This window comes from Galleria mellonella, unplaced genomic scaffold (genome assembly GCF_026898425.1).
Source record: "Galleria mellonella isolate WM207_F2 unplaced genomic scaffold, CSIRO_AGI_GalMel_v1 utg55, whole genome shotgun sequence".
Lineage (NCBI taxonomy): Eukaryota > Metazoa > Arthropoda > Insecta > Lepidoptera > Pyralidae > Galleria > Galleria mellonella.
In genome coordinates this window covers 3693273-3719748 of record NW_026442115.1, presented here as the reverse complement: position 1 = coordinate 3719748, position 26476 = coordinate 3693273, and the positions used below count along the sequence as shown (strand labels likewise).

The window sequence follows — 26476 nt, the reverse complement described above, 5'->3', positions numbered from 1 at the left end:
TAATTCACTAACCAAAATTGATAAAATATAATTGCAATTCATTCACCAAGAAATCTTCATTTTTCCTAATATAATTATATTAATAATTCCTAACGAGATTAAAACTATTCTACTTCTCAATTTAAAGTAATATACGTGTATAAATTTTATTAAAATTGATTTAACGGTTCAAAAGGCGTTAACAAACATTGTGTTACGGGATTTTATATATTATAATTGTATGGTTTCTTCTGTATATCAAAGTGTAGATCACACACAGGCATTACTGATGTGCAGTGATTTGATCATCACAAACTGTAGCTGAACCCGAGGTAATCCTATCAAAGGTGTCCAATCCGATAATCCACAGAATCAAATTAACGTGTAATACAAATGCTATAAAACTGGGAAACTCGCTTCGGATACTAGCAGTCAGTCTGTTGGGTGGGCTATAAAGCGCACTGCCTACCGAGGACTGCTCACACCCCGTCGAAATAATGGTAAACAAAACAGATGACTACTTTTATCCTGGTCCCCATATTGAACACCTTAGGTGAGTTTTATACAAAGATATTTTATGAGTAGCTATATTTATATTCTATTTTTAAAAATATGTTTTTTTTTCTGTATCTAAAAATTATTGATTTTTTATTTTTAATTTTTATATACTTTATATAAACAAATATGTATGTAGTTTTGTTATTCATATCTAATTAAGTATTGTTACGCACAAAACAAAATTAAGTATTACTTTCACCATAACCAAATACAATCTTTTTTTAATGGACAATAAATGGAACGATAGCCCCTCCTAGGTTGGATTCAATCTCGTCATCATCATCCTCCCAAAGAAGGATGATGATGACGAGACTGAAAGCAGATCAATCATGGTTTATTCTTAATAAATTCCTCACGATGAGTCACATCGTAAGGAATTTATTAAGAATAAACCATGATTGTTTTCAGGGGGAACCGCGTGGAGGTCGACTTAACATGGTATATTGCTAATAATGGAGCCAGCAGTCTTCGTTACTAACAATAAATTCTGATTACAATCCCCCCCCCCTGATTACAATCATTAGCATGCTTTTTATATATGCATCTGCCAATTAAGCTATTTATATATGAATACAGATGCACGCTGGAGGACAAGAAGCGTAAACCTCGCTGTAATAATTGTAACCAATAATAATTGTATTTTTATATCCATCTTTTATAACCATTATTACTGTTGCAACAGATCTAGTGCTGAAGAAGAGATGCTTGGCGCAGGTCTAACTGGAGAGGACTTAGCCGCAGTCCCAGAACATTGGCTCTCGTTTCCCGCACCCCCGGCCAGTGCGCACACTGCTCTCGCATTACTGTACATTTTCTTCACTGCAGCAGCACTGCTTGGAAACGGCCTCGTAATCTTCATATTTTCAACGTTAGATTATTTATGTGCTTTTTAAATCTACCGACTAATGATTAAGTGACAAATGAGTTCATTGGTAAACATGATCTGATTATAGATCGTAAGAGAAAGAATAAGACATCAAACATTGCAATTTCATCCTATCTTAATCAGCGATGCATTCATTGACCGCTTGCCTAGAAAAGCTGCACGAGTGTTAGAACATATTATTGTACCACAGTTTAAAGAACAACCAGTGGATCAATGCTTTTGTCTATACCAAACAATTATATGAAAATTTGAAATGCATTGCTGTCTAAACATATCTGGTCAATAAAGATGGTATAACCACAGTCTTCAATAGTTATACCATCACTACTTATTTTCATTTCACATAGTAAAAAACGAGTAACCAAAATACTATACAACTCCAGCTTGCGTACTAATCTAATATAAAGGGACAATAGTGCAGTTATATTTGCTATTATGAAAATACTATTTTATGATTTTATTGTCTTTCTTCTCTTTTGATATCAATGACAATCCAAATTTCTATAAGCCCAAAGATTCCTTATCTACGATTAGAAATATTCTTTTATTTAATTCATTATAGGCGTATGTTTTTGGACTAAGTAAATTATACCTACTAAGGTATCACATATTTAAGTGAGTTTATAGTAGTAGTATTATTATCACTTTATAGGACGAAGAGTCTTCGAACATCAAGCAATCTTCTGATCCTACAGCTAGCTATACTGGACTTTATAATGATGGCCAAGGCACCTATATTTATCTACAATAGCGCTATGCGAGGTTTTGCTACCGGCGTAATTGGATGCCAAATATTTGCTGTTATGGGTGCTTATAGTGGCATTGGTGCAGGAATGACCAACGCTTGCATAGCATATGACAGGTAAGGAAATAAATAAAGACCACTGGACATATTATGCTGTCTAGTCCCAAACTAAGCAAAGGATGATATTATTATAAGATCCTTATTGATTACACTTTACCCAATTCAACTTTACACACTTACTCTATAAAGAAAAAGTTTTTTTGTTTGATAAAAAATTTTGGTAGAAAAACTATTAGAATGCTTCATACACATAATTATGTCTCATATATTATTTATGAATCTGTAACATTATTTTTATAATATATATTTTATATTATAACTTAAAAACAATAACCTTCTCCGAAGGTCCTTATTCTAAGTTTAAAAACTATCATCAAAATTATATAATAATCGCAATTATTTAATTTATCCAATTAATTTTATATTGTTTTTACATTTCTTTCAGGCATTCAACTATAACACGACCCCTTGATGGGCGGCTATCACGTGGTAAAGCACTATTGATGATAGCAATAGTGTGGATTTACGCTACGCCATGGGCATTATTGCCGTTGTTCAAAATTTGGGGAAGATATGTGCCCGGTAAACAATTTTAAACCTAGCTCAATGGAAACCTAATAATTATAAAACTAAAACTGTTTCATAGTATTGAATTTCAATTTCATATTACTAAATTATTTCAATGAAATTAGTTCATTATTTGTATAATTATTCATATGGTAATTTTTGTTATTACATTATTTTAATATTTTTAACTTAAAAATTTGTTCACAGAGGGATACCTAACTTCCTGTAGCTTCGATTATTTGACGAACACTTTTGACACGAAACTATTTGTGGCGTGCATTTTCACTTGCAGTTATGTTTTTCCTATGTCCATGATTATATATTTCTACAGTGGCATTGTGAAGCAAGTATTTGCACATGAAGCAGCATTAAGGTAAATTCATTTATTACGTACTAATATGAAGATTCAAGAGCTTTATGCTATATAAATAATGCCATGAACATCATATAAAGTTAGTGCTGCCTTGGACAAACATCAAACCGTTGTCATTCTTGAGAACTTATATATAACTGAATACGTTATGCTTCCTATAGCCAAGTTTTTTCTAGTGATCATACCCTTTATACAAACACACAAAAGCTTTGTAGTACAAAAAAATAAGATGGTACTAACTACAAGTGACATGTTTAATGATGACGACAAAATTAAAGTTAATATTCAAATTATTTTCCACTTTTATCCATAGGGAGCAAGCTAAGAAGATGAATGTGGAATCTCTCAGAGCAAACCAGAATACTGGTGCTCAATCAGCAGAAATACGCATAGCGAAAGCTGCGCTTACAGTATGTTTTCTGTTCGTGGCATCGTGGACGCCGTACGGTGTGATGGCGCTTATAGGGGCATTTGGAAATCAACAACTCCTCACACCTGGGGTACTCAGATTTTTTTAGATAAATGTTAGTTGTAATAAGCGATGCATTCCAGCAACTCCTTTAAAAAGTAAAACTTAAGTTTAAATGATTACCATATCATATCAGCTGTTAACTGTCCACTGCTAAACATAGGCCTACCCCATAAAGGGAGTGGGGCTCCAGTAGTTGCCACGCCTTTAGACTATGGTGATTCTTTATAAGAGGAACGCCGCTGCCCATCCCTCGACCATTAAGTCCCCTTAGTTGCCTTTTACGACACCCACGGAAAAGAAGCGATGACCCATTCTACGCCAGGATCACATGGCAAGTTTAAATGATTAATAATTTAAAACTTAAGCTTTACAAATATTTACCTATTATACCGACAGATCGACTACTTTCTTTTATACATACTACCTGTTGTCCGCTGTGCGAAAATCTGTGTATCGCTTTTAAGTGAAAATTTTTAAAAATACTTTCTTAGTATGTTATGTTTATAATATATGTATTAACAATCACTGAGAAACTTACTTTAAATAAGACTATCCCAATAACAAAAAATGTTTAATATGACTTCATAAGGGGTCAAACTCTATTTTTCTATACATTACTCGTTAGACCAATTTTAATAAACCATGTATCAATTATTAAGTAGGACTATTATTTAATTGAACTTCATGTAGCTAATATCAAACATACAAAAAATAACAATTTAAACAAACATATAAAATATTTTTTAAATATTTCATTACTTATTTATAGATAGTTAACTACTTCATTATACTTTGTGACCATTGTGATTTTATTACAAAAAACATAAAGATAATTTGAAAATGTTCCAGGTTACAATGATTCCAGCTGTAGCATGTAAAGCAGTAGCATGTATCGATCCTTGGGTGTATGCAATAAGTCATCCAAAATATAGGTAAGATCAATTACAAACAGATGCACAAAATTTTAGATTTTATTACTAACCAAAAAAGGCGTCTAATGTTTTCAGGGTTCAAGTATGTATGTCAATTTCTTTATTGCACCACTAGCGATCCAAGTTCACACGGATAGAGAAAATTTCCGAAAATTGATAGCTTTACACGCTGATAATATTGCTATGGATAAAAAAATTAAAATTGGTTGAGTAGTATTTGAGTTTATCCATTACCAATAAACAATCAAATCTTTCCTTTTTACAATATTAGAATAAATAACTTTTAAATGCTTGTTTAATTTTTTTTTTAATTGTTCATTTGTTGGTAGGTGGTTAGTTTTGTACTTAATTTTTCTATTACCAATTCCGTTATATCTTCTACTATTTGTGTATGTTGTATTATACTAAAATTGTATACTTATATTTAAGACAAGAACTTCAACGGCGCATGCCATGGCTTCAAATCGATGAACCTGACGACACTGTCTCGACTGCAACGGCAAATACTGTCAACAGTGCTCCATCCGCTCCAACAGCCTAAACCGTATATAAGAAAGAAAATACTGAAAATACAATAGCTAGGGATTTTTCCTCAAAGCGGTAGACATTTCATTAATCAGCTATTGCTACAGACGCCGCTATCAGTAAAAATGGCATTAGTAGAAATGTATTAACTGTCAAGAAAGGCAAGAAGTAATATATGGTGTATTTAATGGAGTACCAATCTTTGCTCCTTGTCCTGACTATATAAGTACACTGACTTATAATAAAAACATACAAGTAAATTTTGTAAGAGCAAGAAATTTATAACTAATTAAGATGTGATAATATAACAAAACAATGTTATATTCTTATACGTTGCTAGCGGAAACGACGGTACCAAATTACAACCAACGAGCTCAAATGAGGTTCATATTTTAGGTAATTTACATATCAACATAGTTACTTTAGTTAATATCGAATAATACAGATATTTTAACAACGTCAACGGCATTGCTAATGGACTTTGAGTAATATAAGTATTTTTATGTAATATCATATTTTGCATTTGAAAAAATATTGTGTCTCAAGCAACGATTGCATTTTTATTATCTCTACCTGCAAATAAACGATAAAAAATAAATACATATGTTGCAAGTCACAATTGGAATTTAGCTAAAAATCATAAGTAATATTATTAATACTGTCCGTCTATTCGCTTTATTTTAATAATACCTGCATCAGAAATACTTGAAGACTAATAGAGGAATTTAAAATTAACCCGTAAGGGGGTAGAACAGGCCAATGAAGTCGTGGGTGAAAATTAGTAAATTATATATTTTTTATTCAATAAAACAAACAATAACCATTGTAATTCCAATTCACCTTTCACTTATCCACAAAAATTAGGTAGGTATAACTACGAAAACCAACATACTCATACATAACTTATAAAATGTTTAGGACTTCAGGAACCACTAAACATTGATTCAATTATCAAATAAATCACAAAGGTAATAATTATCATCCACTAAAAGTATAAAAACAATGTAATATTGTCCAAAAAATATATTTTTATTGTAGTAGACAACACGAGGGCGCGCGCCCGGCGCCCAGCCTGCACTGCGCGCGCGTCCCACAACAACGCTTCGCTATCTACGTCCAGCTCTCTGTTTTAATAATTGGAATAATTTATTTAATAATTACAACGCTTTTTTATCTGTCCATATTTTAACATTAGGTATAACTAACTTCGTCTTGTATAACTTGGTGTAAGAACAGCCTTCAGGAATTGAAATAGGGTGGCGCAATATGCGCCTCACAGCACTGTTTCCATTTCTACTCGTGTCCGCTCTCTGAAATAATAAAATACATAGTGGCTTATAAATATTTGATGATAAAAAGTAATTAGAGACAGTATTTATTGATTTTAACACGCATATATAACAATAGACAATGTCCTCCATGTGGCGACGAAGTACAAATAGTAGAGCTGTATGACATCATCGTATCAACTACGAGAAGTCATTACCAGAAACTTTTTTTATCAGTACTAACTAATACAATAGACCAGCCAATACCAGAGAAAGATCATCAAGCTGTCTGAGCGGAGTGTTATTTCCAATTAAGTAATCAGACCAGTTAATTTCCTGCCTTAAAGGGAAATACTAATTCTTTTGAACTTGTAGTTCAATAAAGGGTTATATAATGACAATATTGTTACCTGCGCATTACAAGCAAACTATCTTTGCATCAGAACTGAACGGAAAAAGGTAACTCAGAAGTTTTTTGATTGAATCGAAATACAGTACGATGATCGCAACCCTATATAATATTAATCGCCTTAGTAAGAACAACATTTAGTAAACAATATTCGAGAACCTGGCGCGTAAATCGCCGCAAGACAGCGGACGGTCGAGATCCGGGAGGAGGTCGGCGGTGGCGTGCAGCGTGCGCGGCCTAGTGGCGTCGTGCGGCAGCCCGCCGGCCAGCAGCGCGGCCGCCGACGCCAGCCGTCGCGGCGGCGGCTGCAGCCCGTGCGCCGCCAGCGCCGCCGCCAACTGGCGGGCGCGAGCCATCGCTGCGTCGCGTTCATGACGCGCACGCCACACCTTGACAAATCAAATTAATCATCCTTATTATATTTTCAAACTGATTTCAATTTAACAATAAAAACCACAAGTAAATGTAGTATCACAACAAACAAAAACAACGACTTCAATTGTGGCAAAACCTGTTATTTTGATTTAAAAACTAAACTACCGAATTAATTTCGATAAAGTTTCTATAGTATTCATCTGAAAGTATGTCTTTTAAGATAAAAAAAAAAAGTACAAATCGGTTTAGAAATGACGGAGTTCTAAGGTAACAAACAAAAATGAACCGAATTGAAAACCTCCTTTTTTGAAGTTGCTTGAAAACAGAAAAACTTGTATCTATACTAGCAGTATTTCTGTTATAATTCAAATAATTGAAAGTAGTATAATACTGCTATTCTTATGGCTTCAATAATACCTCCTTAACTTTATAACGTTGACAGACATAAGATTAGTTCGGGTTAAATGGAATTTTCATTGTGAATACAAATTGAAATGAATCTGCTAATATAGTCTACTCGTAATACCCTCAATGTAAAATCGGCAAATATAATTATTATTTCAACCGTTAACTGTCCACTGCTAGACATAAACCTTCCCCATAAGAGGAGTTTTGCCAGTAGTTGCTACGCTTGGCAGGCGGGTTTGCAACCGCAGTTAGGCGAGATGTTTTAAGAGGTATGCTGCTGCCCATCTCTCGCCATCCCTTAGTCCCCTTTTACGACACCCACGAGAAAGGAAGTGTGACCCATTCTAAGCCAGGACACAAACTGCAATATAATATACAGCATATATAAAATATAAATGAAAATAAAGGAATGTTAACGGCTAATATAATAATATAAATTATGAATACAAACGGCAGTATTTCTCGCTTACATTAGTACATTACTGCAGCGGCCAGCAACTGAGGCATTGATGGACGAACGTGCAAATGTGGACCGAGGCGTAGTCGAAACACACATACGTGAGTCCATCAATGCCTAATTGTGGCCAAGGCTTGTATAGTACTTTTCTCAAACAATGCGCGGAAATCAAAAACACAATTTTACTTTTTAAGTTCAATGACGAATAATGAACAATAATAATTTTTCACGCGCCATAATGTTACTTTGTTTTTTTTTTTTTTCAATAAAAGCTTTCTATTTGCAAACCAGTTTGAAATTTAAATAAAAACTTTTATTAGTTACCTCCTTGGTAACCATGTTTTGAAGTAAAAGGTCATTTCATTTTTAAATTACAGGACAGATATAGGTTTACATAGTAATTTATCTGGCCGCAAAACACGACAGATATGGATTTTTGTACAACTTTTGCCGGTCGCTGCCCGCATGTATCTGGCCAGTACGGCAATTTTGATTTATCTCGAAGAAGATTGTCAAAATAATGCTCACATTTCCAAGCATGTTTGAGAAAATTATATTTATTTCTATTCACTTCCCTTCTACACTGTGCCTATATATACGCGTGTTAGTGCCAAAAATATAAGTAGATATTTGATATTCTGGCAATTGTTTTCTTGTGATAGATATATGGTTTATGATATGAACATGGCTATATATGAATCAATTTATAAAGGACCAAAGAAAACTTCATTTGATGCTAAATTTATAATAGACTGCGGTGAAACTTTCTATTCACTGGAGAACAAAGTGCCTACACAGCAACAGTACTGAAGAGCTTAGGTAACTATGTCAGGTATTGAATTGACAGTTAATTTTCTAATTAATAGTTAATTTATACATAAATTTGCAATCCCTTGTGAGATTGAATTTTGATGACTAATTATACTAATCTGTATTAGGTAAACTTCTGTGTAAGTTAATAAATTAATTATTTAAATACCTACCATTTATACATATTTGTGTATGTGTGTGTGTATATATACATATGGTTGGTATCTAAAGTATTATGTGAGATTACCTGAAAGTGAATTTGTTATGTAATGGTTGACCTAGTTATTTTATACAATTAGAAATGGAAATGAGCCTACAGACCGCCAGAATAAAACGCTTCTCATCGTTTACAAATATAAACAGCATACATAATATATAGTATATTATGAAAAATAAACTGTAAAAAGTACAGCTTTAAGTAAAATAACATTCTAATGTGTAATTATAAAAACATAAAAGGGTAAATACCTGGGCAGCACAAACAGCTGAGCGACAGTGACCCCGAGATCCGGTACCGAAACCTCGAGCTGCTGCCTCTACCACGGCGCCGTGGAATGACAAAGATTGACCTGAAAAAAAATCATTAAAATACAAGCATTAAAATATGCTTATAGCAAATCATTGCCAATTGAAGTGCAATAAACTGTACCGATAACTACTTATGTATTAGTTTCATTTCATAACTTTTGCCTCTACGATAAATAAATAAAGAAAAGATGATGCCTAAATATTTAACAAAAATTGTGTTATGTACGTAAAGTAAGTCATTAGTTACATTAGTGTAAGACTTAGAAGAGAATTTTTGTATCATCCTTCTTACTTATAAACATGAATTATTATTAATATTATAATATTACCTACAGAACAATATTTTATAGAGAAGGAACATACTTAAGAATATAAAGAACATAAACCGCCGTTTGTCTAGTCCTTAATATGATTCTGAAGAATAAGGACTACTTGCCAGTATCCGTGACTGATAATTACTTACTAATACCTAATCTTTAAAGATATCTTTTAACTATATGTTATTTATTTACCCATGGATAATGATACGAGGGCACAACAAGAGCCGACACTGGAGGCGGCAAGATGTGTGCGCATGTATCGGAAATAAACATGTTCTAGCAGTAGCAACAGCGCCGCCAGCAGAATTCCTGCCATCAGGAGCAAAAATGCCGACAGAAATTGCTCCAATGCCAATGGGTCAGACGACTTATGCTCTTGTTTGTTCGGCTTGCATGTTCCAGTCATCCAGTACCTACAAACATTACATGAATTACCACCATATTGGCTCTATATAAACTCATGTATATATTCCTGATTAAGAAAAATTAAACAATAAAAAGATAGAGATCGCATAGCGGTGCCAAGATATTATGTGTGATGCACGCATTATGCAGAAACTGGTGAAAGCTTATCGGTCTTCCAAACCTTATGTTTGCTGATATAAAAATATATTCCATTCTAAGAAATACAAGTATAAGTGAACAGAGGGAGACTTTGTACAAAAGTCGATTGCTTGGGTACCTCTATCCCATTCATGTTTCAACCGTGAAGCAGTTGTGTTTGCATGGCTGTGTTTCGGTTTGAAGGGATAGATATGACGTGAATTTACTGGGTACAGAGGAATAACACCTGAGTCCTCAGGAATGGCAACGCATGGGGGGTATCATGGGCAAAACAATATACTCTGTTATGTCCATGGTACTGCTCATGTCTATAGGCGACGGTTACCACTTTCCATCAGGTAAGCCGTCAGCTTGTTTGCCATTCTAAGTTGTATAAAAAAAAAATAAGTATAATACAATACAAGTATAGAACACATAATACACTTAAAAAACAACAACAAAAATAAATATCATTCATCATTAGTCTAGGAAGCCAAATCAGTTAACGTACCTTCGTAATCTCTCTAAGTCTCCATTCGATCGCAAATCCAGTAATCTTTTGTTAAACATACTGAGATATTTGGAATTACGCGTAAAAGCTAATCCATATCCAGACATTGCGTACCAAGAACCTACAGTCAAAAGTCTGCAGTCCTCATCCTGAAACATAATAACATTTATATGCATATTTCTGACTAAAAAAAAAATACGTCTCTAAATGTTATTTCATTGTTTACTAACTTGTGACACTAGGTAATCCAGCACGGTACCGTCGTATATAAACGCGTCAAGCTCAGCTGTCAATACGCTCGTTACTCCTGCACTCACTGTACTTCTGTTGTACCTGCAAATGAATATAATGAATAGAAATAATAGATTAATAAAAAAAATGGGCTACAGAAAGTAATTATTTTATTTAATTCGAAAAATTAATAATAAATAAAAATCATCAAAAAGATTACAGGAATACATAATGGAGCTATTTTCGCAACATTTATATACGATTTTTTTATAGGATCAATCAAATCACCATAAAATTAAATGTCATTGAAATCAAATAATTTATAATGGAACGATAAGATTAAACAGCAGTTCCGCGTATTTGTGCGTTCCTGAACTGGATAAAATTACTAAAGTTTCATTGGAAAAAAGAAAACGTACGCCGTACCTAAAAAACAAATTATACTATTACAATTAAATACAGGTATACGTACTGGGCCATGTACGCATGTGGCTCGGAAAAGTATTTGGCTAACGTAGCGTCTGTATGCGACCAGGGCACTGTTCCAAACTTTAGTGCCGGCCGATGCGACAAGGGCCTCGATATCCTCGGATCATCTATACCGCTTAATTCATGAAATTCCTCCCGTGTAATCATAAATGCAGCTAAATTAGCAGTGTAGATAGCAAGAAACACGACGGCAAACATAGCCCACATATTTGTCATGAATCTGGCAGTAAAGCCTCGCGGTGAATCCACATGTACCGATGCCTGTGGATAGAGAAATAATTTTTAATAGCTTTAAAACATAATTATTATATTATTTTATATAATATAATTATAACTAAATATTTTACTTACCTGGAAGAGAACAGCCCACACAATCCAGTAAGTTCGACAGAGAGAAAATCGATTTTGAGGAACTCGCTTGGAATTGTGTCCTGTAGAGCAGTCGAATCCACTAGGTGACAACCATTCAAAGAAAAATATGGAAAATGTTGCAGCTTGTATAGCAACAGCCCCTACTAGCATCCACGAAGCTGTATCAAAAGGCTCCAAAAATGCAGTGGGGGAGATGATGCCTGTACGCTTGGCGACTACTATGGCGACACCGGTTTCCATAAATGGTACACTGAAATCCACCACTGCCTCTCGGTCAGAATTAATAATCAAGGATGTTAGGACCTGCAATAAAGTATTAATGACGGTCATATATTAATATATACTTACATTATGTACAATATATATATATATATATATATATATATATATATATATATATATATATATATATACGATAAAATAAGTTCCATATAAAAAATACTTATGTGGTTAACTAGAGCTTTTATTATAAAATACGTATATACATTTAAAATACGTACATTTTATTTCCCGCGGTTTTGAAAGGGAAAATTGCATAATAAAATTAACCTATCTATACCAGATTTCATTAAAATCCACTCAGACGTTATACCGATTTTCAGTAATTTTTTAAATTTCATTATACACAATTTCATGTCACAATTCTCAGATACTGATGCGATAGTGACTTTGTTTTTTTGTTTTCTCTCTATCTTTTGTTACCTCTTAGCGTCTTAATGGCCTAATTAATCATTATGAAATATAGTATACAGGTACTATATAGAATACTTTATAGGTACTATATGGAATGGAGAAGGACACAGACTATAGTTTTTATCCCGGTCAGTAAACACATTTCGGTCGGACGAAGGCGTGGGTAAAAAGCTAGTATAAAATAGAGTTTTTGTATTGTTTACAAAACAAACAAACTTCCTTTACTCATATGTATTAACAGTCTTTCACTGAGTACCTAATATTTGAAAGACTGAGGTAAAGAAATTTCATTAGTGACTGTAAGTACGAATGTACACGTAATCATCATCCAATTATGGTTGTTATTTTAAGCATAATCTAAAATTGTGTTCGTGAATTTTAGGATTCATTATAAGTATACTTTTAATAAGTTGTACTTTTTTACGTGTTACACTCACCATGTCTGTTTTCTTATTTACCAGATCTGCTATAAGACCATTCCACTTTCCTTGATGAAGTGTACCCCAGCGACCGTCCTCTACTCGTACCAATTCATACGTGAATCCCAATTGTTCTGCTAGCTGTTGTAATAAATCAATACAAAAACCACTGCAACACTGATATAACGAACTATTACCATGTGCGGTCCCAGCTTCTAACCTGTAACAAGAAAATTATATTACATTAGGTAATTTATGTTTAATATATTAATATAAGTACAAATACAATACCTATAGGGAAATAGAAAATCTTTTACTAGGTATCATAGTTAACAAAATAACATGCAATCTAATTAAATTGCTAGAGATATGATTGTAATTAAGTAGATATTTGATTTTATTTGTTATTATTATTATTATTATCACCCTGACACAAGTCAATTCTCCTACTGCATAATTATCCTAAATTATTTAAGGTAACATAAAACCTACTCATAGTAATTTAATGGTAGCCTGTGTTAATCCAATTTATAGTCCAGTTATGTACCAAATTTTAATAAAATTAAGACATTAAATATGTTAAAAATATCTAATCAACTCTCAAAGTTTTATTATTAATGAAAACAACGATTCTGTTACTCACCCTACAACATCAACCTCAGGTGCAACACGACAGATAATGCCCCGATCTAGTGAACAACGTCCACTCACTGGGTCTGGTGGAGCCAAGTTTATATATGGCGGCTCCTCAAGGAACGTGATGCGCATGTGAAATTTTTCTGGTACCCCTTGAGGAGGTGTATGTAAACCACCAGGCCAAACTATATCTTTGATTACAAGACGCTCTTTTGGATACGAATTCCATGTACCAATTTCTTCCCATACCAACTGAAAGAAAAAAAATTAACAATACTATTTTTGGTAACAACTCAATCCATCAATCATTAATTATCATACAATTTTAAAGAAACTTCCGTTTATATTCAGATGATTTATTTCAATAAAAGTACTTAATTTTAAACCTTACCTGTTCTCCGATAGATGGTCGGAGATTCATAATTTTAAGCTCAGCCGCCCGTAGTTCTCCATCAGGGGTAAATTCTATGCTTGGCCTTCCTACTTCCCCTTCTACGCTGACATTTCTTAAATGTCGGTAAAATCGTTCACCGGTGGGCCACCGTGCTTCACCCGCCCCAGCGCCACTGCATGATAGCCGCGTACCAAGTGGATGCCGAACATTTTCCACCGCGGATATATATGATTCGACACCATAAGCAAATACCTTGACAGCTGTAGCAATCTCAGCGATCAACGATGAACTTGAAGTGTCGAAATGGACCCCTTGAATTATAAGGAAAATATAATTTGATATTTAAACAAAGAAATTTTTTATCAAAGTTTAAATAATATTTCTAATACTTAAACATGTCTATAAAAATATACATCTTATTCGATTAGGGAAACAACAAAAACAGGAATAAAACAAATTGTACCTATACATATCATCATAGGGAACATAATACTAGATATATAACATTAAAAAAGAAAGTATACTCAAAAAAGAAGACTGGCGAAGAAAGTATCTACATTTCCTTTTTCTATGTAAATATGATATGATTGACAACCTGATATCAATGAATTATTTAAAGTAGGTAGAATGGTTTACTGAGTTGGTCTTGATAAGGTCAAAATCATGATCTAATAATGGAATGAATGGAAAATCCTTCATCACTGTCAACTTTAGTACGTATTACCAAGTATTACCGTAGTAAGTATTAGTAGATATCATATTGCAATAGTGTAGGTATTTTCTGATAATATACAGACGACATCAAAATCCCTTAATAGAATCCATCCTCCATGAAAACTAAAGTGTTAGTTCTTTAAATAAGTAGATACATATATATATATATATATATATATATATATATATATATATATATATATATATATATATATATATATATATATATATATATATATAATCTCTGTTTAAGTAAAAATCAACAGGAGCCTAATATATCTAATATAATGTAATATATAATATAAATGACATAAGGACTTCAATTACCATAGCAAGATATATACAACCAGATATCAGTGTATACTACAGTGATACTTAGACTCGTACGATAATGTAATTCTCTATACGATATTTAAGTTACTTTTCCTACATTAAAACATTATTTTGCCACTTACTTCTTAAACCTAGTAGATAGGTAAATAGGTAAGAAGACTACACAACTAAATTAAATATTAAATAATTTGCTAGGTATTATTTAACGAATCACGTACCAAGCATGCCAACGGGAAATTTATTAGGTTGCTGCATTGAACCGAGAACGCTTTGCGTGACGATCCACACAAAATTTTCTCCTGTAAGATGCAAGTCACCAGCAGCGGACAAGATCTCAGCGGCCTCTTCACGTGTTGCGTACAACAGCATGACCCTTGCTTCGCTCGTTACTAATTCCTTCAGATCTGACGAACGTTTTACTACTATAGCATTTAGTATTGTGAATTTGAATCGATCCTGAAATAATAAAAAACCATTATATACACAGGTATAATATAGTGCTGAATATTTTTCTATAATTTAAATCTGCAGTGATCTAGAGTAAACCAACAGTAGATGCAAACCTGTAGTGCAGTGACTCGTTCTCGAACTGCTTGTATGAAATCGTCATGTCCCGCAATAGCTGACGTGACAACACTAAATTGATGCCATTTGTAACGCTCTAATATAGACAGCATGGCAGCTGTTTGATGTTCAATGGACGGGGCCAGCTGAAGACGTAAAGAAGCATGTGGCGCTCGCTTCTCTAAACCACTATTATCTGCGTTCCACGCAATGACCTGCATTAAAAATAAATCGGTTGTCATAAATAATAAACATCTATAACCAAATAAAAAAATATTAACATATAGGTATAAAAAATAAAATTAAAATTTTTCTAAAGATGTATAAAATTACCGGTATGCCCAAATATCCGGCAAGTTGTAGAAAATACTGTGCAGAGGCAGTAGAACGCCCGTATTGTTCATGATTCATAAGATAAAGGATAGCAGATACGTTGACTGCTAGAAAATCTTTACATAATGAGTCCAGGATAGCTGAAAGTTTCAAAGGAATTAAGTAAGAATGATAGTAATTAAAAAGGAGTCAAACAATCTACTTCCTATTTCCAAACTAATACTCACACATTGGACTAGGCGTCAGGCCTTGCGTTGAAAGCGTGACATTTAGGCGCACTTGTGAGAAGAGTTTCAGTTTGCGTGGCAGTTTTGATAATGCTGCTTTTTCGGCTTTAGTGTAATCACGTGAACCGAAAGCTTTGTGCGGTACAACAAGAGCGGCTGTGATGACAGACGGCGCACGGGGTGGGGGCGGCGCAGGCGAGGTGCGCGGACGACGCAGCCCATCGCCGCCTATGCGCACCCCGCCGCCTCGGGCACCGTCGCGCCCACTGCTGCCCATTGCACCGCCGCCCACTTTGATACCGCCACCACGCTCTGGTGTAGCCGCTGAAAGCGCACCCAGCGCCGCCAGCGCCATCAGCGCCGTGTGCGCCTGCATCTCTGTTCTTGATGCTAAAATAAATCCAGACAATCATGATAAATATAAAGTATATAGTCCCTTAATAGTTCGTTGACAATTCACAAAGCTTATCTTTGAACTAAGTCAACAGGACCAAACTAGTATCTCAGTGCTCCGACTCACAGATCCATGAAGACTTATTTATACAATAGTCTTTATGTCAGGGTGAAGTACCGTTTCGTTCTATTGAGTACCCCGAAGTTTTTGAACGCCAGTTTAATCTTATCTTCAAGATAACCACGGAACTCCAAAATGCTAGAAATGTCGACACCGAAGATTGACTTCATTATTTACAAAATCATGTTTTCTATATGTATATATAAAACTTAGTATAATATAAACGCTCTATATGTAATTATAAATAGGAATTTTGCCGATTTTTATTTGTGACGATGCAAATAGATGTTCATTTTGAGATAGTGGACTGAAATCATTATAAGAAACATTCATCGTAGTCTATAAGCTCTATTCCTATTCAGCAAGCGACAGCATGTGATTGAGGTTCTATCTCAACTAATTTTAGTAAATCTAAATTGAACTTAAATACTCTTTCAATAACACCTAGTTAAAATTATAGCAACAACAATAAGGACTATTAAAAATTCGACGATGCATCAGTTGACAACTAACATTTGTTATGCAACTGAATTAATTATTTAGTACGTATTCACAATAAATCCGAAACTTATTAATGATATCAATCAATATTTCTCAAGAATTAGGTCTTAGGACAATCATGGTGAAGATGAAGATTAAATATAAAACATTATGCCCAAAGGTGTCAATGAATATACCTGAGATATCTTGCCGGACTGGGTAAATCCAACTACTACTGCGACCAAGCTGACCGAGATTAAAGTCAACGAATCTATAACAGCTAACCGGGTGGGTAGGCAGAGATTGTTAGTAGTGAGATCCAACAGACCCATTACTAGTAATATCACCTACCAGGTCGACCTCCACGCGATTTCCCCTGAAAACCATCATGGTTATTTTTTTATGAATTCATCACGATGGGCCAACTGCCTCAACTACCATCTTTCACTGGTACCTTGCCAGCATCTACCGTAGAGCAGGCTAGGTTACCATTCCATTATTACCCATTAAAAAATAGAAACAAAACTTGGTCGCAGTCGGCTAGTCATAGTACAATGAAACATCTTCGCTTGAATTCACTCAGCGAGCTAAAAGGCTATGCTCAATGCAGTGAAGTATCAATGCGTGATTTGGAACCCAAATACTCGCAGAAGTGATAGAAGATATATCCGAAAGATATGTATATAATCTGAAGAGGCAATGAGCTGGGTACATAGATCGAGCACCGGATAACCGATGGAAAAGAAAGCATTTCCTCGCAAGATAAAGAGACGATCTTAAAGGTATTGTAATAACGATTCCCTCCATTCATATTTTTATGGATACAAGTAGCATAAAAGCGTACTTTGTGGCAAAATATAAAAGAAACCTATGGAGTGGACGATAGATGGTTGTAATGATGACTAAGCAAGTTTTGTTCGAAACGTTGTATAAAAATTGGATTAGAGTAGGTATCATTTTATAGCAGTCAACCTTCGGTATGATCAATAATTCACATACGCTGCTTCTGTACCAAGTTTAATAGTAAGAATGTTTGATAATAAATGAACAAAAAATACTTTTATACACAATAGAGAATGATAAAACAAATAAATTTATTAAGTATTACTAATATTATATATATATATTGGTAATCTATATATATAAAAGAGGATGCTGAATGACTAACTAACTCATAAGTAGTATATCAACGCACAGCCAAGACCGCTAAATATAAAATCTTGTGATTTTCTTTATATATCGTAAGTAAATAATAAAAAAGAAATTTAAAAAATTTAACCCCTAGGGGAGTAAAATTAGTGTTGAAAGTATGTTTGAAATTTCGTCAATTAAGACACTCAATTAAGAGTTAGACACGTGAAATTGTATATTTAGGCTCTTTTGAAAAATTTACTCGTAAAGGGATGAAATAGAAAGCAGCATAAAATAAAACATATCTATAAGTAGCTTTTAAGATGCAAAAACGATGTATAACATCCATATTTGGATTAAAAAACACAGATATATAGTTGTAAGCCATTATTTACTAAACATAATATCCCCACTCTTCCGTCTTTGTACATATTTGAAATAGCCTTATTTGTAAAATTAAATTCAAATTTATTTCCACATTTATCTGATACAATAATTCGAAATATACGTAATAGAAATCAATTATGTATACGTCCAGCCAAAACCACTCTATTGCAAAAAAAGATTTTGTGTATGGCCCCAAAAATCTATAATATAATTCTAGATAAAAGCCCATACAATTGTAAACAAAAATCTAGATGAATATCAAAATATTCATATAGATTTTTATTAATATTGTTCTCTTTTAGTAGTAATATTAAAGTATTTAGTTTGTATCTAATTTGCACAAAAGATTTATATTTTGTAAAGCATAAAGAAATAAAAAGCACAAATTTATTTTCTAAGGCACTTAAAACTGTCACAGTCCTTGGAAGAAATTTTCGCAAGCTAATGTTAGCAAAACACGTTAAATCTATACAAATCCATCAATGAATAATCGGTATATCTTTATACCTGTGCAATAAACACATGTTTGCAAATAAATTTATCTTAACGTTTGTATGGGAGTCATAATGGAAGATACGAAACTTTAGACTTCTTATTATAAATAAATAAAATAATTTCAGCGTTTTAGAAATTTCAGCCCTAAAGGGGAGACAAATAACAATTTTTATAGGAATTCTGTTATTTTTAAATTAAAAGTATAAAATTTTGTTTTAAAGTTTTTTATTAAAAACGAGACGTCTTTTAGAAGTTTTCAGAAATTGTAGTGTAAATGCGCCTTAACGGCTGAAGTGATCAGTAATAAATTTGGTGTACACGTATTTACTTTACTTTTTATCCCAACTAGTAAACATGCCATGCGGACAAAATCGCGAGTACAAGTATGAACGCTTTCATTGAACAGATATATATTATGAAGTTTTTGAATATCTTCGAATAGTGAATTTCAGAATCGTGTTGCTTTGATTGTGAATGAATTAAGCATTTATGAAATGGACTAAGGAGCAAGTTACAATCAAGTATTGATAATATTTAAATTTTATTATTTGTTGTGAAGTCTGTTACTAGTTATAGTTTAGATCTTAATACACATCACAAATAAGATTGGCTTTTCTAACCGCGCCCACACGTAGCCTACAATAATATTATGGAAATAATATGTACCTATCTAATCTATATTCATATATCTATTGTATTTTAAATATAAACTAGGTGTAATTGTGTTATTGAAATTTGTATATGCATTTAGGTACTAGTAGTAGGGAGGCTAGCAGTATTATTTGTTCGGGAATATTGTTACAAGTTCCGAATCCTCAGCGAATTTTATAAAAAATCTACATTTTCGAATTTAAATTAATAACAAATATTTAACTCAAGACTATATCTAAGCACGTTTCATACATTTTTGTTTGTGAAAGTATCTACTTTAATTTTGATTCACACATTGCTTACAGCGTCGACCATTATTTACATATATGTTTTCGAAATAAAAAAATCATAAACATTACTTATTTTAAATGTCATGGGTACTCATCATCATAGATATTGTCATCTTTAGTTAATATGTATAAGTATATACGTATGTAGGTGATATATAATATAGATGATATTACAAGCACAATATGAAGAACTCCACTTATAAAGACTCCTTACAGTGTGATATAAGTATATTATAGGCAATGTCTTTTTCTAGATATATAGATCTAGAAGAGCTATTATAAAAGAAGCACAAAAATATGGGATTTTTATTAATCAAAAAGTATATTAGTAATGAAATTATATTGTTTACAACGATATTTTCGTGGTATTTCTTTAATGTTGGCACATATTATAAAAATAAGTCGCCAACGATATTCTATAAACATACCTATAAGCGCGATATACGGCGGTGGTGGTAGTGGCAGCGGCGGCGGCGCGACAGCGTGCGTGCAGCTATCCTCATAAACTCAGGTGGCGGCGCGGGCCGACATGGGGTCGTTCTAGGACGGACAGTGGCGCGGCACCGCGCCGCCCGTAGCACGAACTGTGTGCCACGCGTGTTTACGTAAGCGCCACGCCCCGAGCCACGCTCCGGCGGTATGGAGCGCGGCGCAAAGCGCGTAGCACCTCCAGTCGCCGAGCGCCGACTGACGCGCCCGCTCTCATCCCTACGCATCCTGCTGGACCGCGCCTGCGTTAACAGCTTACTACCTCCACACCTCCTATTACATAATAATACTAAACGTCGACAAAGCTTCACCGATCCCCCAAGGCCCACAGCAAACGAGTAATTGCCACTACCCGAGGTTGCGAGTACCAACAGCCGAGCCATAACCAAGGATCAAGTTTCTATTGTTGCCTAGCGTCAGCCCTAGTCATAATTTATCTAATAAATAGTATTGACAGTTATTAGGTATCGTCGTTAAGTAATTATATAACATAGTCCAATGTAATCAGAGAAATCTCTATACAAGATAACCGCCCAAATAAGAATTGATGCCTACTTAATTTTTTATAGATAAGCAATAAATACGAGTAATATCTTCATATCCATTATATGTACAAGTAGCATTCATATAACTTAAGTGGCGATATCATAACAAAAGGGTGTATTGAACTTTTTAAAATTGATATTTACTTATTTTTATGACGCATAATTTTTGACTTATAATCGAAAATTGAGAAATTAAAACAACTCTCCCCCCCTCCCCTTATCTCTTAGATTTATATAGTGAAAAAATTTAATTAATTAATAAGGTATCTGTAAATGTTACAGTAAAAATAAAACGATGCTTCCGAGTGGATTTTTAAAAAAATATAAAAAAAAACCTTCATAAACAAACGTAATTATACAATCTAGTTTTAACCAAAATTATGGCCCAAAATAAGAAATTACAAATTGCCAGTATTAATAATAATAATTACTGTTAGTTGTTTTTATTATATTATTATAATTATATACATATAAATATATTATTTCCTATAAGAACTGTAATAAAGATTATTTTATCTTATATTTATGTTCCTATGTACGGAATCCGCGGCGTGTGAGTTCAATTCGAAGGGATTGTTAGTAATGAGATTTAACAACTCCGTTTCGGGAGGAAGCGATTGTTAGTAATGCGAACTGCGAGTCTCATCCCTAGCAATATTTCCTATTAGGTCGACCTACCTATGGTTCCCCTTATCAATCCCAAACTATCGTGTTGAATTCCAGGTGTATTTATCACAATGGGCTAACTGACCTGTCCTTTCATTTTCACCTATCATCACCCATTGGTGTCACACCAGCGTATACTATTTAGCGCAGGTGGGGTTACGATTCCATTATCACCCATTAAAAAAAACATTAAAAACATACACTATGAGGTCGACCTCCATACGGTTTCCCTTGGAAACCATAGTGACTAATTCTTGAATTTTTTTTTTTATACAACTTATAATGGCAAATAAGCTGACGACCAACCTGATGAAAAGTGGTAATATATCGTCGCCTATAGACATGAGCAGTACCATGGACATAACAGAGTATACTGTTTCGCCCATAATACCCCCCATGCGTTGCCATTCCTGATGACTCAGGTGTTATTTCTCTACCCTGTAAATTCACGCCATATCCCACCCTTCAAACCGAAACACAGCCATGCAAACAACTGCTTTACGGTTGAAACATGAATGGGAAAGAGGTACCCTAGCAAACAACTTTTGTACAAAGTCTCCCTCTGATTGAATTGCTTACGATAGACTGACTTGCTTTTATCCTCACCTATCATCACTCTCTGGTAGGGCAACAGTGAGTGATGACAGGTGTTAGCGTTACCGCTAGCGCAGGCGCGACTACTATTCCATTTCGGAATGGGGGGAGGGATTGTTAGTAATGCGGATTACTACTCCCATTGCTAACAAAATATCCTAACAGGTCGACCTCCCCGTGGTCCATCCTATCGTGGTCCCCCTGGAAACCATCGCTCACTGATGCCCCGCCACATACCGTTACATACAACGTTACAAGATATACCGTTAGCGTAGATGGGGTTTCCATTTTATCTTCACCAATTAAAAAAAACATTCCATTTCACCCATAAAAATATATATAGTAATGTTGGCGACAGATTAGCTACTATCGGGTACAACCACGGATTCCCATACTAAGGGTTTTTTTTTCCATACAGTGATCGAGTCTACCCGTATAATAGCACTCGAGCATGAATGAATAAAAAATTTTGACCATTCAGGAAAGGTCACGGTTTGTTTAAATTTCTTTGAAGTGTTCATAGAATAATACTTTTTACCCGCGTCTATGTTTGCGCGACCACACACTAACATTATAAAGAGGAAAGATTTGTATTTTTGTGTGTATGTTTGTAATGAATAAACTCAAAAACTACTTTGCCGACTTCAAAAATTCTTGCACCATTAGAAAGCTATATTCACCCTGAGTAACATAGGCTATATTTATTACTAAAAAAGATTAGGGATCCTTACTAAAATTTTAGTAATTTAACTCAAGGTATAAAAAAAATGTAAAAAAATATATTTTGTCGCGTGCGCTGCAGAAACTATTGGTGATAGAACGAAAGTATGTTCTACAATATTGAATAAAATATCAATTACTACAAAAAATTTAGCGATACCATATGTCCAACTATTATCGTTATGTCACAATAACCACTTTTTAAAATGTCGTAAAAATGTGCGAAGCCGGGATGGACCGCTAGTTTTATATAAAAAATAACCCATACTTATTTAAAAAAGAATATCAAAAGTCGAATATGAGAAACAGTAATAAACTTGCTTCGATTTTATAATTTATGCAATATTAATAATATATTAATTTAGAATTAGTACGTGACTAAAACATTACAACAAAATTGACAAGGGCATAACCAGGCCAATTATTCTGTATAGATAATATTAGTACGATCTGAATATTGGCCTAGAAAGGCAACAAACAATTAATACAACATACTAAATTTATATATTTTTCTTACCTTATTATATATAAGAATGCCATGGCATGATTTTCCTTTAAACTATCTCAACAACCGGTTAACCGATTTTAATGGTATTTTGTAAACATGTATTGTTTGCTTCACTTTGAAAGACAATCAGTTTTATTCCGAAAGGAAACAACAATAGACCCGGTAAGTGGTTGAAGGGTACAACGTTTGCAGAGTCAGCTAGTAATTTCTAAAAGAATATAACAAAATAATATAACTATTATCGGCATATCGAAACCAGAAAACACCAGTTAAAAACTACATACGAGTTTAAGGTTTTGCTTTTGTTATCTGGAGTGCTTCAGGCCAAGTAAGCTTCGCCCGGCCAGAACGGTAGTGCTTTCAAATCCATTATTCTGATTCTAAAGTATTATAAGGAGAATTAATTGCACATATATTTTTATTATCTCTTTAGGATGAAAAATTATTTAAAAATATGTTTCGTTTGGGCATGAATGGGCTACGATTACACCTGACAATAGGTAACGGATTGTTAATAATGGGGACTACCAGTCCCATTGCCAACAATATTTTTTGTCAGGTCAACCTCCACGTGGTCCCTCTTGGAAACCATCGTGCTGAATTCCAGATTTATTCGTCACGATGAGCTAACCGATCAGCCTTTTTATTCTCACCTATCATCCCTCACTGGTGGGGCACCAGCGTATACCGTTAGCACAGACGGAATTTATTTTCCATTATTAACCATTAAAAAGTATACCTAACGTTATAAGCGAGGATAGACCATAAAAAAAAATTACATAGATTATTTCGCTTTATTTTTAGATTATTTACTGGTAGTAAATAATCTAAAAACGAAGCCATTATACTACTTCAGTACTATTACTTATACTGTTTTTAAGTACTAAGTAAGTAAAGTGCGAAGATGGAATATGACTGACACAAAAACTGTTAATTTAAGTTTTAGACTAAGTAGTTCTCCAATTACGAAAGAAAAAAAACAAATTAATCTGAATGATGGTGGTGGATTTGCTCCCTGTATAGTAAGCTTCTAATATGATCAGCCATTACCAATAGCGCCGGAGGGAAGGTTTATTGTTGTTAGTAATGCAATCTATCAGTCCCATTCCCTGTCAGATCGACCTCCGCGTGATCTTCCTGGAAACTATCGTGCTAATTTTCAGATATATTCATCACGATGGGCTAACTGACCTATCTTTTCAGGGGGAAAAGGATTGTAAGTAATGCGAACTACCAGTCCCATTACAAGCAATATAACCTGTCAGATCGACCTCCACGTGATCCCCCCTGGAAACCTTCGTACTGAATTCATAGTGTATTCATCACGATGGGCTAACTAACCTGCCTTCCCATTCTCACCTATCATCGCTTCTGGTGCCCCGCCAGCGTATGCTGTTAGCACAGGCGAGATTACCATTCCATTATCATCCGTCAAAAAACCGATAGCAAAGGCGTAGTTACCACGCAACTTTCTTCCATTAAAAAAAATATTCTTTATCACGTTGACTTTCACGCGGTTCCCCATAGAAACCATGGTTAATTCCTTGACCTGCTTTCATCCTCACCTATCATGCCTCAATAATATACCGTAAGTGATATATCGAGCGCAGGCGAGATCCCCGTTTCATTTTCACCCACTAAAAAAAATGCCTCCAGGCACCGCATTAGGTATTTATGAGCACCTAAGCCACCAGTTAGGGGAGGGAGATTGTTATGGAATTTGACAGCCCTATTGCGAGCAATATGTCCTATTAGGTCGACCTCCATGTGGTTCCCCCTGGAAACCATCGTGAAAACAATTCTTGTTCACGATGGTTCGTCATATTGGGCTAACTGACCTATTTCATCCTCACCTATCATCCTTCACTGGTGCCCTGCCGGTGTATACCGAAAGCGCGAGTGGGGTTACTATTCCATTATCACCTACTAAAAAAAAGCCACCAGTTAGGTATTGTTTATAGATGGTAATATAATGGTAGCCCCGACTGTAGATGAATATCAATTAATATTAAATATATATTTATTTATTACGAATACTAATTATATATATATATATATATATATATATATATATATATATATATATATATATATATATATATATGACCAGTTTCTATGAGTGATCCCATAGAAACTATTGTGGTTATTCTGTGATGAATATAGCATTATAGTTAACTTGACAAGGTGTTGCTAGCATTAGAGTTACTAGTCCCATTTACTAACAATCAGTCGTGGTGCAGCTGGAAGCATTTCATGTCACGAGTTTTTAGATCGCCTTAGTTGCACGTGTTTAATTTATTAAGCCTCTGATGTAGATTACCGGACCACAGATTTAAAGTATCTCTCAGCAAAAATAATATGGAAGACAATGTATTGTTAATAATGTAGTCTAAAGACCCTGTTACAAACAGTATACCCTGAGGGGAAGGGATTATTAGTAATTGAGAGGTTAGTCCCCGTTGCTATCAATGCACCCTATCAGGTCGACCTCCACGCGGTTACCTATATACTATCGTGACTAATTTATCGTTGAATTCGTCATGATAGGCTACTGTACTGCCTTTTCATCCCCACCTATCATCTCTCACTAGTACTCCGCCAGTGTATACCGATAGCGCAGGTGGGTAAACCATGCCATTTTCACCCATTAAAAAAAAAACAATATATTATATAATTATTCCCGTAGAATTCATTACCAGTCCACTGAATTAATTTCATCAGTTCATCCGTCATGTCATAAGGCAGGAGAAGCAAAACATGCTTAGCGGAATTGTTTGCCGCGCCGTTTAACTACTTAAAACATAATTTAACAACTGGCTCAACCGTTATATTAATAAACGGGAATGCCAGATACTGATAGTGATTAGTCTAGTCA

The 26476-nt window shown here is 34.3% G+C and overlaps 2 protein-coding genes across 3 annotated transcripts; one reads left to right on the top strand and one right to left on the bottom strand.

Annotated features, from left to right (window-relative positions):
- The first annotated feature begins 372 nt into the window (after positions 1-372).
- On the top strand, positions 373-5620 carry LOC113521221 (opsin-2). Its single transcript, XM_026906688.3, has 8 exons — positions 373-532; positions 1220-1405; positions 2076-2285; positions 2674-2810; positions 3003-3168; positions 3482-3668; positions 4490-4572; positions 5002-5620. The coding sequence occupies exons 1-8, from the start codon at positions 477-479 to the stop codon at positions 5111-5113; spliced, it is 1137 nt and encodes a 378-aa protein (XP_026762489.1). The 5' UTR covers positions 373-476; the 3' UTR covers positions 5114-5620.
- Positions 5587-20776, bottom strand: LOC113521230 (glutamate receptor ionotropic, NMDA 2B). 2 transcript variants are annotated; one of them, XR_004224116.2, is made up of 17 exons: positions 20508-20776; positions 16132-16521; positions 15905-16044; positions 15571-15786; positions 15226-15463; positions 13958-14271; positions 13574-13818; positions 12949-13150; positions 11798-12121; positions 11430-11707; positions 10957-11059; positions 10727-10875; positions 9865-10085; positions 9293-9393; positions 6934-7163; positions 6304-6407; positions 5587-6221 (listed from the first exon to the last, which is right to left on the bottom strand). XR_004224116.2 is itself a non-coding variant. In XM_031912852.2 (16 exons), the coding sequence occupies exons 2-16, from the start codon at positions 16505-16507 to the stop codon at positions 6371-6373; spliced, it is 3174 nt and encodes a 1057-aa protein (XP_031768712.1). In that variant the 5' UTR covers positions 16508-16521; positions 20508-20776; the 3' UTR covers positions 5587-6370. The 2 variants fall into 2 exon arrangements, 1 of the variants encoding a protein (XP_031768712.1); XM_031912852.2 differs by having other exon boundaries at positions 5587-6407.
- Between the last annotated feature and the right edge of the window lie 5700 nt (positions 20777-26476).